This window comes from Mytilus californianus, unplaced genomic scaffold, assembly GCF_021869535.1.
Source record: "Mytilus californianus isolate M0D057914Y unplaced genomic scaffold, xbMytCali1.0.p SCAF_41, whole genome shotgun sequence".
In the NCBI taxonomy this organism is placed as follows: Eukaryota; Metazoa; Mollusca; class Bivalvia; order Mytilida; family Mytilidae; genus Mytilus; species Mytilus californianus.
In genome coordinates, this window is record NW_026262692.1 from 1,928,880 (window position 1) to 1,946,726 (window position 17,847).

General features: G+C 31.6%; 1 protein-coding gene across 2 annotated transcripts in view; it reads right to left on the bottom strand.

Annotated features, from left to right (window-relative positions):
* Window positions 1-3,421: 3,421 nt before the first annotated feature.
* Window positions 3,422-17,847, bottom strand: part of LOC127699824 (methionyl-tRNA formyltransferase, mitochondrial-like) — a 35,505-nt gene continuing 21,079 nt past the window's right edge. For both annotated transcript variants that reach the window (XM_052203194.1, XM_052203195.1), the window contains 4 exons: window positions 16,600-16,691; window positions 16,190-16,262; window positions 15,177-15,277; window positions 3,422-3,636 (listed from right to left, as the gene is read on the bottom strand). In XM_052203194.1, the coding sequence (XP_052059154.1) occupies window positions 3,469-3,636; window positions 15,177-15,277; window positions 16,190-16,262; window positions 16,600-16,691 (434 nt within the window). In that variant the 3' untranslated portion in view covers window positions 3,422-3,468. The remainder of the gene's footprint in view (window positions 3,637-15,176; window positions 15,278-16,189; window positions 16,263-16,599; window positions 16,692-17,847) is intronic.

The following is a 17,847-nucleotide window of genomic DNA, read 5'->3' on the forward strand; positions in this document are numbered from 1 at the left end:
TAAATATCAATTTCAATTTTCCAATAAGACAGGGTTAAACAAACTACAGGTTTCAAGGAGCCTGAATCCCTCATCTGGTAAAAATGATGCCACATTGAGATAGACCTAAAAATCAGGACACAAATTTATTAAAATTTCTTTTTACTTTTATAGATTTTGTGTTACTGATCAGTTTAGCTATATAAGCTTTCTGTCTATCTTTTTCAGATTTAAAATAAATAGGCAAAAATACTAAAATTGGTTAAAAATGATTATTTAGGCCATATAAGGCCAATAACTCCTATTAACAGTTATCTGATAATTTTGGTACAAATAAAAAGTAAGAAGATCTTGGTACTATGAACATTTTCACCTTGTCAGAATTGCTCTAATCATTATGGTTTTCAAGAAAGTTGACAATTACTTGCATTTTACCTTATGTACTACTAGTAGGTTGAATCACAAATTATAATCTAGACACTTGAAGAATCACTCATATGAAAATTGGTTTGAATGGGTTCAGTAGATTTCATTTAACAACCCTCTCCAAATGATGGCAAAAGCTCATCATGACCTTCTGGCCAGATGATCTAAACAGTATTTTGATGAGATTTCCTTCTAGAGAAAATTTTGGTTGGTATGTTTTTTTACATTTTGCAATTTTCTCTTTACCTTGATATAGGCAGGCCTGTCTGCACAATTCATTAAAAAATATCAATAAAAAACTTTAGGTATTTTGAGGTTGGAAAAAATAGGGTCAGGAGAGAAACTCTACACTCTTTTTTTGCTTGTTTTGACCTAAAGTTAGCTGCACAACAGCACTAAACACTTAACATTGTTCAAAATATCAGATCACCAAGACAAGATTTAGCAATTACAACATGAATGAGCCTGATGAAGAATCACATGATTGTTCTTGTCAGATCATCCAGTATCAGGAAAACGGGGAATTTTTAAACATTTCAACAACAATAACCAAAGATATTCATATAAAATCAAACTATGCTATGCCCATAATCTGGATTGTTTGGTAACAAATAGTATATGATTATAGTGAGGGTCTGAATGGGGTTTCCAGAATAGAGAATAATCTACAAAATATACAAAAATAAACAGCTGCGCCATGAGCGCATGATACGCCCGTTGCTTTTTCAAAGAATAAAGTTCAATTACTTCTCAATGTTATATCAGAAATTTATGAAAAGCTAAAGGTACTCTGAGGTTATCTTAAAAGATATTAACCAGTCACCAAAGCACTTTGAAGATATTGTCCGAAAACTGGAAAATCACCCATTTTTTATGAATAAAATCCCATAACTCGGAAATGTAAAATCTAAAATTTATAAAAATTGAAAGGGAGCTTGCTTCAATAGATATAAACAATTCACCAAAATTTCATGAAAACTGCTGAAAGCATTTTTGGGGTTATTGTCTGAAAACTGGAAAATCCCTCTTTTTTTAATGAATAAAACCCCACAACTCGGAAACGTATAATCTAAAATTTATAAAAATTGAAATGGAGCTCAGGTCAATAGATATAAACAATTCACCAAAGTTTCTTGCAAATGGGTGAAATTGTTTTCCAGTCATTGTCCGAAAACTGGAAAATCCCCCTTTTTTAATGAATAAAACCCAACAACTCGGAACGTAAAATCTAAAATTTATAAAAAACGAAAAGAAGCTCACGTCAATAGATATAAACACTTCACCAAAGATTCATGCAAATTGGTAAAATCGTTTTTGAGTCATTGTCCGACACGTTGACGACAGACAGACAGACGGACAACAGTATACCATAATACGTCCTGTAAACAGGCGTATAAAAAGGGCCAAAAATAACAAAGAATAAAGAAAAATGGCCTAAAACATTATAGAAAACACTTATGAGGACCCAATGCAGACCAACATTTAATCTTGTTTAACACAAACTTTCTCTTAGAAAAGTGGTTGCATCTTGCAAGGAATAATGCAGCCAGTCGTTGTCTCATTTTAGTATACACTACATCACTCTTTATTCATATTTTCCATCAGCTTATGTACTAGCTGTTAACCTGTGTTTAAAGATGTATTTTTTCTTCCATTTGATCACATGGAAGTACAAAGTGTTTGTTATCTTCTACGGTATAGTCAAATAAATATCAGGTATCATAAAACTTAATTTTTATTGGGTTAATTTGTATTGTAGGATTGCTGTCTAAGTGATCACCTTTTTCATATATAGTCCAAATAATTATGACATCTTGTAGATTTTGTATATCTTTTTTTCTTTTTTTTTTGCTGGATGCCTTCCTATGAGTCCAATCTATTTTCAATTTCAAATGAAAGAACCTTAGTGAGCGCGCTCACATACCCTACGTCCCCACATTGTCATTAGAGAAATAAAATAAGTGTAAGAAAAAAAAATTGTATCAGAAAAAAAATTGAATCATAATTTCCTGTCGATATGCACATCTACATAGTATGTCCTTATTATCTACACAGTTTCATGAAATTCTGTTGTGTGGTTTGAGAGGAGTTGCGATGACAAAAGGTTGCAGTAGTATATTGGGCAAATAAGTTCAAAGGGGCGTAACTCCTGGAAAAAAAATTGAATCGTAATTTCCTGTCGATATGCACACCTACGTAGTATGTCCTTATTATCTGAAAAGGTTTCATGAAATTCTGTTGTGTGGTTTGAGAGGAGTTGCAATGACAAAAGGTTGCAGTAGTATATTGGGCAAATAAGTTCAAAGGGGCGTAACTCCTGGAAAAAAAAATGAATCGTAATTTCCTGTCGATATGCACATCTACGTAGTATGTCCTTATTATCGGAAAAGGTTTCATGAAATTCTGATCTGTGGTTTGAGAGGAGTTGCGATGACAAAAGGTTGCAGTAGTATATTGGGCAAATAATTTCAAAGGGGCGTGACTCCTGGAAAAAAAGTTGAATCGTAATTTCCTGTCGATATGCACATCTACGTAGTATGTCCTTATTATCTGAAAAGGTTTAATGAAATTCTGTTGTGTGGTTTGAGAGGAGTTGCGATGACAAACTGTTGCAGTAGTACATTAAAGTAAATAAGTTCAAAGGGGCGTAACTCCTAGAAAAAAAATTGAATCATAATTTCCTGTCGATATGCACATCTACATAGTGGTTTGAGAGGAGTTGCGATGACAAGAAATAGGACTGACGGACTGACAGACTGACAAACGGACGGACGGACAGACGGGTCAAAAACATTATACCCTCCGCAACTTGTTGCGTTGGGTATAATTAAACTTTGAGTTATGACCAGATCCAGATCTAGGATTTTTAAAAAGGGGTTCTTCCAACAAGGCAATGTTAGGAGTGGGACTAAAAAGTCTATGCAAAAACCATTTATGTAGCTCCATAATGGTCTCAGGCCCACCTTTAGAGCCACCTCTGAGGACAAGTTTTTCAGGTGTTACTTTCAAAGAATGATAACAAAGAGATGTTTTTAATACAGTTTTCTGTATAAACAATACATATTAATCAGCAGCAGTCATTTTTTTGTCCAATACTCCTTCCATCAAATGATTTTTATGACTTGTGAACACATTGTTTTTATACATGTCATTAATTAGGTAACCACTATAAAAATCACTGGCTGTCATTTTCTTCTTGATTATAAACTCTCTGAATCCGACCCAACCATCCTGAAAGTATAAATAAATGAATAATTATTACAGTATGTCCTAATTACCTAAAATAGTCAGTTCTGGAGGAAAGTAAAAATCAACTTTGTAGTAGAATTTGAAGTCATACTTGTCAACTGACCCATGAATTTACCAGCTCACTGTCCAGGTCATCAAATAACCCAGAATTTAATCAAATGATAAGGTCTATTTGACATGTGATGGCGATTTCAAAATCTACTGATGTGCAGTTATAATGATATGTAGATTTTTTTATATTTTGTATATAAATGTGCTTTTATATTTATCAATAAAACATTTATGGCATTTCAGTATTGTTGATATATATGTAAATATGTAAATAATCCTGCAATAAAACTGATTACCATACAAATTGCCTATAATTGCTTACATCCACTTTATTTGAATTTTGGTGGATAGTTGTCTCATTGGCAATCAAACCAAATCTTCTTATTCTTATATTATAACCTGTTAAATGTTCAGCTTAAGAGTATTCACCGCTTCATTTGAACTTTGGTGGATAGTTGTCTCATTGGCAATCATACCACATCTCTTTATTTTTATATTAAAATGAAGATTATGTGATAGTCGTGTACTGTATGACAATCGTCTATAAGTACCCTGGTAATATTATAGTTTCAGTTATCCCTTTAATTTACGCCTCTTTAAGGTGGTACCTAACACTACAGGGAGATAACTCTGTAAAAATCAGCGAAACGTTTTAATCACGTTGTATTGTTGCAGGAAATATTAAGCTTCTCAATGATCAAAATTAGTGTTTGTCAAACTGCTATATAACCAATGAAATTTTTCTGATAAAGTGGTTGGTTCAAATTTTTGAAATTTTTATATTTTTGTCAAAGGGTCAAAGTAAACATTTTGTCAAAATTTTATGAAAATTAAACGAGCCAAATTAATATTAGTCAAGGTGTTGGGTACCACCTTAAGCGGTGCTTGCAACATTTGAAAAACATGAATATATTCACATCATGTTTTTCCTTAGTTACAGTTTTGTACTTCAAGAGAGATCATCCTAGTTTAGTTTGCTGCATACTTTTGATGATTTACTTTGAAACCTTAAAATGTGCTTCTAACAAATAAATTGACTTTTACATCAGTATTAGAACATAAAAAACATTGAAAATATAGTTTACATAATCCATAGCACTTAATTCAGCGTTACTACAGATGCACTTCTGCCTAGCTATCAACAAGATAGCATCACAATCAATGCCACTGTCGCACTTCAGTGTATAAATCAAAAACACACTTCAGTGTCTAACCATTACACTTCAGTTTAACCATCACGGTTGGGAGTACCATCACGGTTCAAAGCCCTTCATAATATATATGTCCTGATTTATAAACTTTGCCGTTTGCAAATATCAAGTATCATCTTAAAATCATTTTAAAACAATTTGAACCTCTTTTTACATATCTGTTGGAGAGATATAAGTCCCTTAACTATTTTTAACCATTTATTTTTGTTGTCACTTGAAATCCATGTGCTCTACCTGGGACTTCACAGAATGTAATATAACAACAGTAAATTCTCCTTTCTTTTTATCTTCCCCCTATGTATAGGAGCACATAAGCTATAGCTGATTTCTTATCATAGTTAAGGTTTATAAAATTCATTAATAAAAAATAGTGTGAAACATTTAGCAGGCATTACTTTTTATATTGATATTTGAAAAATAATACATATTAAAACTAGAGACTCTCAAGAGCTGGTGTCGCTCACCTGTATCTACTGTGGTTTTGGAAATCATATAAAATAAGGTTAAAATCATAATAAATAGTATTAGATACCACAATAATGATTGAGACCAAGTTTGGTTTAATTTGGCCAAGTAGTTAAATTAAAAGCAGGTCATCCCATTGTAGTCTTACAATAGTTACTGAAGACCCCTTATCATTATTTGAATTAGTTTTCAAATTGTGACCATTTAAAATTGTTTTTTTACGATTTTCCCATAGACTTCTAAAGTAAACACCTATGTTCTATTTTTAGCCATGTTGGTTGAATGGCAGGGTCATCGGATACATTTCTAAAACAAGATACCCTATTAAAAATTGTGGCTAAGTTTAATTTTATTTGGCCCAGAAGTTTCAGAGGAAAAGATTTTTGTAAAAGATTACAAAAATTTACAAAGAATTGTGAAAAATTGTGAATTTGAAATTTTGGGCCAGGTGAGCTAAAAATACAATGAAATTAAAATGCGAAAAATAAATTTAAATTTTAAAAAAATTTCAGCAAATACTATTTGTAGGAAACTGGGATATATACAAAAATCTTCCAGGTACTAAAATTCAACTGAAAAAAATTAGTATGTGTTATGACCTGACTTTTCTTCCTCAATGCAGGTCAAACCCTGCATTTTCATTTTCAGAAGTTGACAGGTATGTAAAGTTATAAATTGCATACACAACCAAATAGAAGCAAATACTGTATATATGCTCATTTGGGAGGAAAATCCTGTTTTCTTGGAAAATTTTGCATGGTCAATAAAAAGTCAAGGTTAAATATTTAATTTCATATGTCACCCTAAAACCAAACATATTCTTTCTTGCCATGTCAATATGAAAATGAAGAGATGTGGACTGATTGCTTGTGAGACAACTATCCACGTCAGTTAAAAAGAAGTGGTAGTAAGTAATTCATAGGCCACAGAACGTGCAGGACCTTTTTTAGTGCAGCTAAGGGTTTGTCCCTGGGGGTCATGCCCCTTCCCTCATAAAATAATGATGTTATTTAGATTTATCTAAAAAAAAAAAGGGTTCAGAACTCCATCCTTAACCCATATTTCATCTTAATTGCCTTTCTAGTTCATCATGAGGGACATGCCCTGCCCCTACATACCATTGATGGTAAAATAGCTTGAAATATGTTCATATCCCTACCTCTAAATCATATATATATTCTCATTCAGCAAGACAACACCTTTGAGTACACCATATATGTTTTTGCTGTGGTTCGTGCCCCTTATATATCTGTTCAGATACCCACCCCTAAACCATGTACTCAAATAAATATATCATGACTAGACCAATTAAGTGTAACATATATTGTGTCCCTCATGCCCTACCCCCTCGTTTCATAAATTGGTAAATATATGGAAAACAGTACATATTTCCATGCATTAACCATATATTCTTACTTGCAATGACAATCTTTTTTTTACCAGAATGATTTCTACAGGAGAGACATTAGATTAATTCACTAAAACGGTTCTACCTAGTTGTAATTAAATTCAAAGACAATTTGGTAGAATTCTGACTTTATGCAGAAAAATTTGAAATACTGTGAATTCAGAACGTAATGTGTGTAATATTATTATTGCATATTCATGGTGACTGTCAAAAATGTGAGATTAATTACAGCACATTTAAATTATATTGAATATTGTACAAAAAATGAAATGTAACTTAGGTCATATCACAGTCTGGGCCATATAGGGGTAACTATGTGTTGTGGGTTTTCCTGTTTGTTGCAGATCGTGTGGCGACCTCTGGGTGTACATTTTTGGTTAGTTAACTTCTGAGATGAAATATTGTCTCCTTGACATATACCACATATCTGTTCTTGTTGTCCCCCTCAGCATCACATTGCGGCCGGGAATATATGAATGCTGTTCGTTTGTCTGTCCGTCCGAGCATCGGTCCGGATTGTAAACTTTCTAGCATAATTAATCGTTATCTAATTTGGATAAAATTTATGCAGTAGCTTTCTACAGACAACAGGTCAAGTTTGAAAATGAGCCTTGTACAAAAATTTAGTAGACGGGTAACATTGAAAATCTGTTGTGTTATTCATATTGCAATAATTTTTAAATTTACAGAAATATATTTTGAAAGTTTCGAACAGAAAATTTCGACATACATTGTACATGTAAACGTCAGCTTGTTAGATTTCCCAAGTAAACTAAGAAAACCATGAAGATTTTAATAAATAAAAGCTGGGTTATGAAAAGGTCCAAGAAAGTTGTAAAATTTCCCCAAAATTGTAAGAGACGTTATTATAATACCACATCTTTTTATTTTTATATTGTATGCTTTTATGAGCAAGGAGAAAAACAACTTGAAAAAGACCTCGTTATGAAGGCATTTGCGATCGCCCTAAAAACAACTCCATATAAAATGTTTCCACCAAAAGAATGGTTATCATCAAATTACATGTAGATCAGAAGCTTATTTGGAAACTTTACTTTAAACATGTTAAAGAAAACAAATGAATTGGTGGACAATTGAAATAAAGTGGAAACAATTGATGAAGCAGATGTAGGACATGATTCAGACTTCATTGAAGTACTGCTGTCAAATATTGAATATATTGAACTCAAGAACAGTTGAGGACATAATAACAAGAAATTATTGCTTCTTCTTCTGTCTAATATATATGTTTATGTATCTATAATATTTGTGAATGTATCAACCAGACTCAAGCTAGCAAACAATAAGCCAGCAAACAATAAGATGCATCAAGCTAGCGAACAATAAGCCAGCGAACAAGTCAAGGCTAATGGTTCACTAGCTTGAGTCTGGTAGTGTATCATGACATGCATCTGTTGCATCACAATTTGGTAGTAAAATGATTTTCTTGAGTGTTTAGTCCTTGGATACAGCATGAACTGTACATTCAAGTCTGGCAGTTGAATTCTTAAGTTTGACTACATTTTGACAGTCTAAGAATCATGTCTATACAAAAATAAGGAGATGTGGTAAAATATGAAACAATTCAACTGAAAAACTTATGGCCTAATTTATAACAAAACAGTTTACGAAAAACAAATATGACAGACATGAACCAACAACAACCACTGAACTACAGGTTACTACCTTTGGACAGGCACAAAAAGAATGTGGCAGCGTTAAACATGTTTGTGAGCGCTCAACCTTCCCCCTAAGCTGGGACAGTGGTGTAACAGTACAACATAAGATCAAACTATAAAAATCAGTTGAAAAAGGCTTAACTCATAAGATGGATAATATAGAAATACATCTAACAAAAACACAAAGTAGACGTGGACGGGTACTTATACATCCCAAAAACAAAATGACACTTAGTACAGATCTGAGAGTACTCGCAGTTCAACTGACAGCTAGTTCAAAGCCAATTACAACTAATGAAAAAAATCATGTATCTAAGACTAAAACATCAATCAGTACACATCCAACATCCAATGGATTTAGTGTAAAGACGTCATTAACAGTCAGAGAAAAACGTGACCTTCAATAAAGGATTGATAAGTTTACCCTGGTTATTTTTGTAAACATCAGCTTTTTACCTAATGGAACAGACTATAAAAAAACAGTCTCTGAAATTATTTTTAAAGTACAATTTAAGAACAAAGGGCTAGAGCGAGCTTTTCCCATCAATTGGTGTCAGTCGTCCGTTGTGGTGGTCCGTTAAATTTTACAAAAATCTTCTCTGAAACTATTGGGCTAAATTTAATCAGACTTGGCCACAATCACCATTGGGTATAGAGTTTTAGAAATTGTGTGCAATGACCACCCCCTTTTTTCCAACCAACATGGACGACAAGGCTAAAAATAGAACTTACGGGGTAAAATGCAAGTTTTTTCTATTATCTTTAAAACTGCTAAAGATAGAGAAAATCTGTCAGGGGGCAGGAATTTTCAAAATGTTGAGATTTCCCTACCATCTATTTACGTCTAAACTGTCAGACGAGCTTGTGTTGGAGTTTTTGCCCTTAAATGACATAATTTTTGCCTATTATTTTAATCTCTGCAATAGATAGATACTTAACAATACAAAATCCGTGAGGGGTTCCTCGGATTCTTGTGTCTCGCCCTTGATTGCAGCTTTCAGTGTTAAAGTATACTGTTGACCTAAAAAGTGAGTCCATTTATTAGTAAATACTAAATTGAAAAAAATCATTTTTTTTAGATGCTATTTCTTGATCTTGAAGATTAGCGTCTGTCCAAGTTTCATAACAATCCATGAAGGTTTACAAATTTATCATGTCAAAAAAATTCAATCCCAGATTGTTTGTAAATGTAAACTGTAAAATACTAAGTCCATCTTTCAGAAAAATACTGAATTGAAAAAAATATATTTTCAAAAGTTTACTTCAGACATTATCTCTTAATCATAAAAAGGCTTTTGCCAAAGTTTTATAAAATTGTATGAAGGTTTGACAAAGTAATTGATGTGTAACAAATTTTAACCCCAGACTGTAACTGCTTGTTAACTGTAAAAAGATCTATGTCCATTTATCAGTAAAATACGTAAAATGAAAATAAATATTTAATTAATGAAAATTTTTTACAACTTTTTGCATTTTTGCCAAGTATCTTAAAAACTACAATCTATAGATAGAAACTTTAAAAAGCAAGAAAAAATAGATTTACAATTATTTCATAGAAAGAAACAGTTAAATACATGAGATGAGTTTAATTTTGACGAGTTAACTCTAGTAAAAATATGACAGCACAAATTATTTTAGAAGCCTGTTTTTATAATTAGATTTCTTTGTATTATCCCCATAGTTATATAAAAATCAATGTTATGGTGACTGTAATGTGTTAGCTATCTACACTTTGTTAAAATAATGCTCTTTTAAAAACCACTTTAAAACAACATGGATATACACATTGATTTTTTAATTTTTTTCAGAAATTGCAAATTTTGACATTTTTCAACAGAATCATAGAAAAAAATCATAATCAGTTTTTTGGTCTAAACAATCACTTATTACACCTTGGTATGCTTTGTTTTATATTTTACTTTATGAAAAGAAAAGAAATATCAAAACAGTTATAATGTATCAAGAGCAGAATGCTTAATTTGAAGAAAAAATAGATACTTTTTAAAGATTTTAGAAAATGCATTTTTCACTGAATTATCTCCTTTTGTACAATAGAAAATTGATATTTATGGCTTCATTTATTGTAGTTGTATTATCTTCATTGTTAGTTTAACTTACATTGTTAAGTATAATAATGGTTTTTACGGAAGCGTATTAGGGCCATCCTTTTTATTTATTTTTTTTCAAATTGTCGACATTAATCTTGGAATTATCAACTTTAATCTGGGAATTATCAGCTTTAATCTTGGAATAATCAACTTTTATCTTGGGATTATCAACTTTAATCTTGGAATTATCATCTTTAATCTTGGAATTATCAGCATTAATCTTGGAATTATCAACTTAAATCTTGGAATTTCCAACTTAACTCTTGGAATTATCAACTTTAATCTTGGAATTTCCCACATTAAACTTGGAAATTCCAACTTTAATCTTGGAATTATCAACTTTTATCTTAAAAATGACTGATATATCACTTCTAGTCCATAGTTTATTGTGTTTCTCCGTATACTTAATCTAATTATAATTATTTTTTCGGCTACATTTTTTAATGGGTATACGTGGATATGCCAAAAATATTGGCCATAATTTTGCAAGATTTTATATTTATGACTACTTTTTAATGACATTCTATATTGATATGCATAGTTCTTTCATAATTTTATATTGATTTGGAGTATGTTCTACATATCTTTTATCAATATGTTATGGAAATCTTATATTAATGGCCAATTGTGGTATTTGAATCAATCAGGGACTTTATATTTACATTAAAATATTGTACACAAGTAAAGGTCATTCTTTGTGTGTATTTATATTATGTTACTAGCCATGACATATCCAGATTTATGGAGGTAGAACGTCATTGTGAGAATAACGTGGTAAACTATATGTGACTAGCCACTTCCAGGCTAAAGAGGGTGCATTGTCTAAAATTTACTTTTTGTATATTTATCTTGAATATTCGAAACAAAACTCTCTGTCATGTTATTATGACATATTTGTTGTACACATGTAATAGCAATGAAACGAGTCATTTCGAATACCGGTATGAAAATGAGACTGTTCTATGACGACTTTTATTTATTGAAGGCACTAATTTATAAAAACAAAATCATTGTATTTATTGGCGCTTAGTACATTGTAGTAATGTTCAATAGCGTATTTGAATAAAATTCAAAGAATTAAATTTACTACAATACAAACAATTCTTAGCTCTATTATAGAACATGTAATTTAAACTTGTGTTCTCATATATGATTTGATACGGTGCATTTATTATGGATATATTTCAGACTCCATTTGTGAAAGAAAATCTATAGAGCAGAGAATTTTGATTTTTTTGTAGCTCTATTTTAGAACATATAATTTAAATTTGTTGAAATGAAGTTAGTTTAAAATTTGTCAAAGAAAGCTTTAAGAATTCCTTTCTTTAAATTTGTCTTTTAATTTAGATTTATTATGCATGTCTCTATACATAGTACAATGTATGTGACGCGTAACAGTTTATTAGTAGGTGTTTTCTTATATGCATTTGATACAGTGCATTTATTATGGATAAATTTCAGACTCCATTTATGAAAGAAAATCTATAGAGCAGAGAATTTTTTTTTTTTGTATCAATTTAAAATGTAGATTCAAATATTTTTCACTTAAAACGATAAAGTAAAACTTCTTCAAAACTTATATATGATGTATAGTTCGGCGTCCCCAAAAAAGAAACCAAGGAAAGTGTTTATGTCTTCTTCACAAATACGTATTCCATTGAATCTCGATATTTATCATGTTTATAATTTTTCTAACAATGACGTTCTCAGGGGCTGATCCAGCCATTTTTAAAAGGGGGGTTCCCAACCCAGGATAAAGGGGGGTTCCAACTATATGTCCCCATTCAAATGCATTGATCGTCAAAATAAAAAAACCTCCTCTGGATCTGCACTGGTTCTACCTCCATGAGCCTGGAAATGTCATGGCGGGTCACAATTTTTATACATTATAAAGGTACCAAATATTAGTTCATATTATATAAAAATAGGTACATTGTTTTAGACAAACATAGCACACCACTACCAAAAAAATTTAACTTTAACCTTGGAATTTCCAACTTTAATAAAAACTTTTATCTTGGAATTATCAACATTGAAGTTGGAACTCCAAGTTTAATGTTGATAATTCCAAGATTAAAGTTGATAATTCCAAGATTAAAGTTGATAATTCCAAGATTAAAGTTGGAAATTCCAAGATTAAAGCTGGAAATTCCAAGATTAAAGTTGATAATTCCAAGATTTAAGTCGACAATTTGAAAAAAAATAAATAAAAAATGGATGGCCCTAATAAGCTTCGCTAGGTTTTAAAAAAGTAAAATTCATATATTTCCAAAATTATCTACAGATTGATATTTAAAATTCATTGATTCTGTAAGAGAAATTGTAAATTTGGACATTATTCAAGGATAATTCTAAAAAGTACTAAAACAAGAGTCAACCAATCGTATATGCTAAAATGCGTTCTTAACTCCGTCACTTAAAATAACCCAATAGAGATATGTTTATATTTTAATGGACAGAGAGCTGGTAAGTTTAAAAAAATGTGATTTTAAGATTTTTAAAATGCATTTTTACTGGATTATCTCCCTTTGTACCATAGAAATTCAATATTTATGGCATCATAAATTGTAATTGAACTATGGTCATCGTTACTTTGACTTATTTTGTTAAATGTTATAGTGCTTTTGAAAAAGAAACACTTACATTTCCAAAATTATCTACAGAATACTTTTCTTAAATTCATTAATTTATTGAGAGAAAATGTAAATTTAGGCATTTTTAGAATTAGAATTTTAGAATGTACTTCAATGAGACCCCAGCAAGTTTACTAGCTAAAATGCATAATTAAGTATTCCAATTGATAAAACATAGGGAGTTATCTTTATATTTTTAATGGACCAAAGGCTAGATAATTTTAAAAATACATACTTTTTATGATTTTCTGAAAATATTTTTTTTAATGGATTATCTCCCTGGGAATAATCCACAAACTGTTTCTTGTAAATTCAAGTACTGATGAGTTAATAAAGCTTCAACACTTTATTATTCAATAGATCATCGTTCTTTATCTCATTGTTTTCTGCATTCAAAAGTTTCAGGGTGTTGAAATTGGTCATTTTCATAGAAAAATACTGCCTCCAACATGGGGAAACTGGTTCCCGGTACATTACAGCATCTCCTAACTGAAAGGCATGGGAACCAGCTGAAATATTTTCTTATGGACTTCTTTCATAATGTTGTTTAAGCACACAAAGTTTCAAATAAATCTGATGACCCCCCCCCCCCCCCCCCCCCCTTGAAGACTGTTTTGCATGGTTTTATGGTAGACTGGGTGGTAAGCATCTCCTGCTAGTTATGGATACATTTATATTGGTACTATATAATCCTGATAACATTTAATGTCTTGAATAATCTAAATCACTCATGCTCTTATCATTACAGCCAATAACATCAAAATAACTCTAAACAAGGTTGAAATGGAGAGGGGATTGTCATGCATTTTACCATAGTGATATAACCTACCTTACACTTGATACAACAAATCTTACTGTTTCTCCCATAACATGGTGTTCCTGGAGGTAGATTGTGGTGTGTGTTACCATAGTGATATAACCTACCTTACACTTGATCCAACAAATCTTACTGTTTCTCCCATAACATGGTGTTCCTGGAGGTAGATTGTGGTGTGTGTTACCATAGTGATATAACCTACCTTACACTTGATCCAACAAATCTTACTGTTTCTCCCATAACATGGTGTTCCTGGAGGTAGATTGTGGTGTGTGTTACCATAGTGATATAACCTACCTTACACTTGATCCAACAAATCTTACTGTTCCTCCCATAACATGGTGTTCCTGGAGGTAGATTGTGGTGTGTGTTACCATAGTGATATAACCTACCTTACACTTGATCCAACAAATCTTACTGTTCCTCCCATAAGATGGTGTTCCTGGAGGTAGATTGTGGTGTGTGTTACCATAGTGATATAACCTACCTTACACTTGATCCAACAAATCTTACTGTTTCTCCCATAACATGGTGTTCCTGGAGGTAGATTGTGGTGTGTGTTACCATAGTGATATAACCTACATTACACTTGATCCAACAAATCTTAGTTTCTCCCATAACATGGTATTTCTGGAGGTAGATTGTGGTGTGTGTTACCATAGTGATATAACCTACCTTACACTTGATCCAACAAATCTTACTGTTTCTCCCATAACATGGTGTTCCTGGAGGTAGATTGTGGTGTGTGTTACCATAGTGATATAACCTACCTTACACTTGATCCAACAAATCTTACTGTTTCTCCCATAACATGGTGTTCCTGGAGGTAGATTGTGGTGTGTGTTACCATAGTGATATAACCTACCTTACACTTGATCCAACAAATCTTACTGTTCCTCCCATAACATGGTGTTCCTGGAGGTAGATTGTGGTGTGTGTTACCATAGTGATATAACCTACCTTACACTTGATCCAACAAATCTTACTGTTCCTCCCATAAAATGGTGTTCCTGGAGGTAGATTGTGGTGTGTGTTACCATAGTGATATAACCTACCTTACACTTGATCCAACAAATCTTACTGTTTCTCCCATAACATGGTATTCTTGGAGGTAGATTGTGGTGTGTGTTACCATAGTGATATAACCTACCTTACACTTGATCCAACAAATCTTACTGTTTCTCCCATAACATGGTGTTCCTGGAGGTAGATTGTGGTGTGTGTTACCATAGTGATACAAAATACTTTCATCTGCAATGAAATAAAATCACTCTAGACAAATGTTATAAACAAAAGTTAAAAGCATCAGCCAGAGGTGAAAATACTTTTGTATGTTTGGAATACACATGTATATGAAATTCAAAATTGGGAAAAATATAAAACTGTACATAGAAGAGGGTCTGGTTGGGATTTACAGAATAGTAAATAATAGGCCCAGATAAGGAAAAATGGGTAAAAAAATATAGAATAGATAATAATAGGCAAAAAAAAAGAATAGAGAACAATGGGAAAAACATATAAAGAATAGAGAATAATGACCTAAAAATTGAAGAGCAAAGACATAAAGGACCCCCCATTCAGAACCTCTTAAACGATGAATCAAATACAATAACTCTCGGAAAGATACAATTAGCAAGTTGATGACATAAACTCTTACAACAAAACTAATAGAAGAGAGACAACTCTAGCAAATTCTGGCAGATTGGATTTTGATGTTTCATTACAGAACAAAAAGAAAAAGTTTAAACTGTGACATTATCAGCACATTTCAACCCCTTACAATAATGTGAGAGGTTCTAGGATATAATCATTATTCACATTTTATTGTTATTTGTGTTAAATACAATTCAAATGATACTAACCATGATAAAACACAATAATTGAGGTAAATATTTTGTAAAATAAAATGTTGTTGCAAGTGCAATTTTTTTCCACTCTCTACAAATAAATTTCAAATATTTAAAACAATTTTAACAAGCTTTCACATTTTAGCCATTATGTGTTGAGTAATATATAATTTCATTGTTACAGTAGTAGAACCAATATTTTTGGGAAGACTATATTATGTATTTCTTATTGCTGGTGCTGCAATATCTATCTATTTAGTTGTTTCTTTCATATTTATCTTAAATAGTTCAGTCCAGTTAGAAAACTATATTTTACCTATCTGATCTGTCACAGGAACCATACTTCTTAACTTGACAAGAATTTTGCCATAATAACTTTTCAGTGGAAACTACAAAATAATTTTGAACTTATTCTCAATTTTCCTTGATTTGCAGTAAACATATTATTATGAATATAAGAATGCAAGTAATTGGTGATATCCCTTTGCTTTGATGGCAAAGTAAAAGTTGAATAAGCTTTATATAAGAAAAATTTAAATTTGCCTTGATTTTGAAAACTAAATTAAACAGACTTGATGTAGAAAGTATTTCAATGTAAAAGTCTTAATTTGAAAATCTTAAAGTCATACAGATTTGATCTAAAAAATCTAATTGGAATAATCATAAATGGAAAATTTAAAAGCAGCTACCATCATGCTAAAACTATTTGGTCATGAAAACTCTTACATCTTCATGTAAAGCTCTATATTGTCTATCAATACTCATTGTTGTTTGGTTTTCCCAGTCTATATAGGTCATCTCTGGTTTGGTTTTGTGTGCTGAAAAGTAATAAAACAAAATCTTATATATCAGTAGTAACATTAAAAAATATAACTTAACTTTTGTATACAATCAATGTTTTTTTTTTAAGATACAGCAGCTTATAAAACAGTGAAATAACAGTTTGTCTTTTTCCAAATCAGAAATAATAATTTATTTAAAACTTGAGATAAGAACTTTGCTATTTATACATAACTATACATTCCCCAATGTCTTAATATCTGAAGCAGTGTAAATCGAGTTGAATACATATCTGCCAACATATCAGTTCTAGGTGGGGAACCACCTCTTTTCCATTTAAAAATTTGAAATCTTCCTCCTTGGACTTATCACCTGCCAGGGAAGTCAAAATCTCCCTCTTTGACAAATAATCACTCTATCTGCATTCACTTTCATCATTTGAGTTGTTTTTGTAGTATTTTCTATCTTTGATTTTCACTGTATTGCAAATACAATGCTTATTAGCATAGTAAAAAGGTATCTTAGGTCATCAAGAATGTTGTTTTAACTCATTAAATCATAATAGAAAAACATAGGATATAGGGTATCCATCCATGACACAAATCAGTACATGCACAGCAAAAAACACACACAAAGCAAAGGAACAGCGCTTTTATTGCTGTTCTTCATCTCAAAGTTACAGTGAGTCCTTCGATACGGAGCATGCATAGATAATAAAATTGTATGTGTTTATGGTGAAGTATTTAAACATTTTGTATTTTATTACAAAATTTGTTATGAAAAAAGTCATCACATGTTATCTCCCCTTAGTGGAGCTGGAAAGGGAGAACTCCACTAAGTAACAGAAATAAAATTAATTACGGTATCAAACTGTCTCTATTCCTTCATAGTGAATGGTTCCACCTATTCATATTTGCTAATAAGAAGCATAGTGTTCAAAGCAGACCATCATTAATTTGAAGATCTTTTTCTGGAAAATGAACTAGGATTTGCGATATTTGATGTCTTTGTTATACTGTTTACATAATTTTTCATTGATGAAGTAATTGAAAAGAAGGAATTAGTTGTATTAATTCAACACACAGACTCCGTATATGCCATTGACAAAACTATATAGCTAAGGAACAGCTCTTTTATAGTTGTTCTACATCTCACAGTGATACCTCATGTTCTACATCTCACGGTGATACCTCA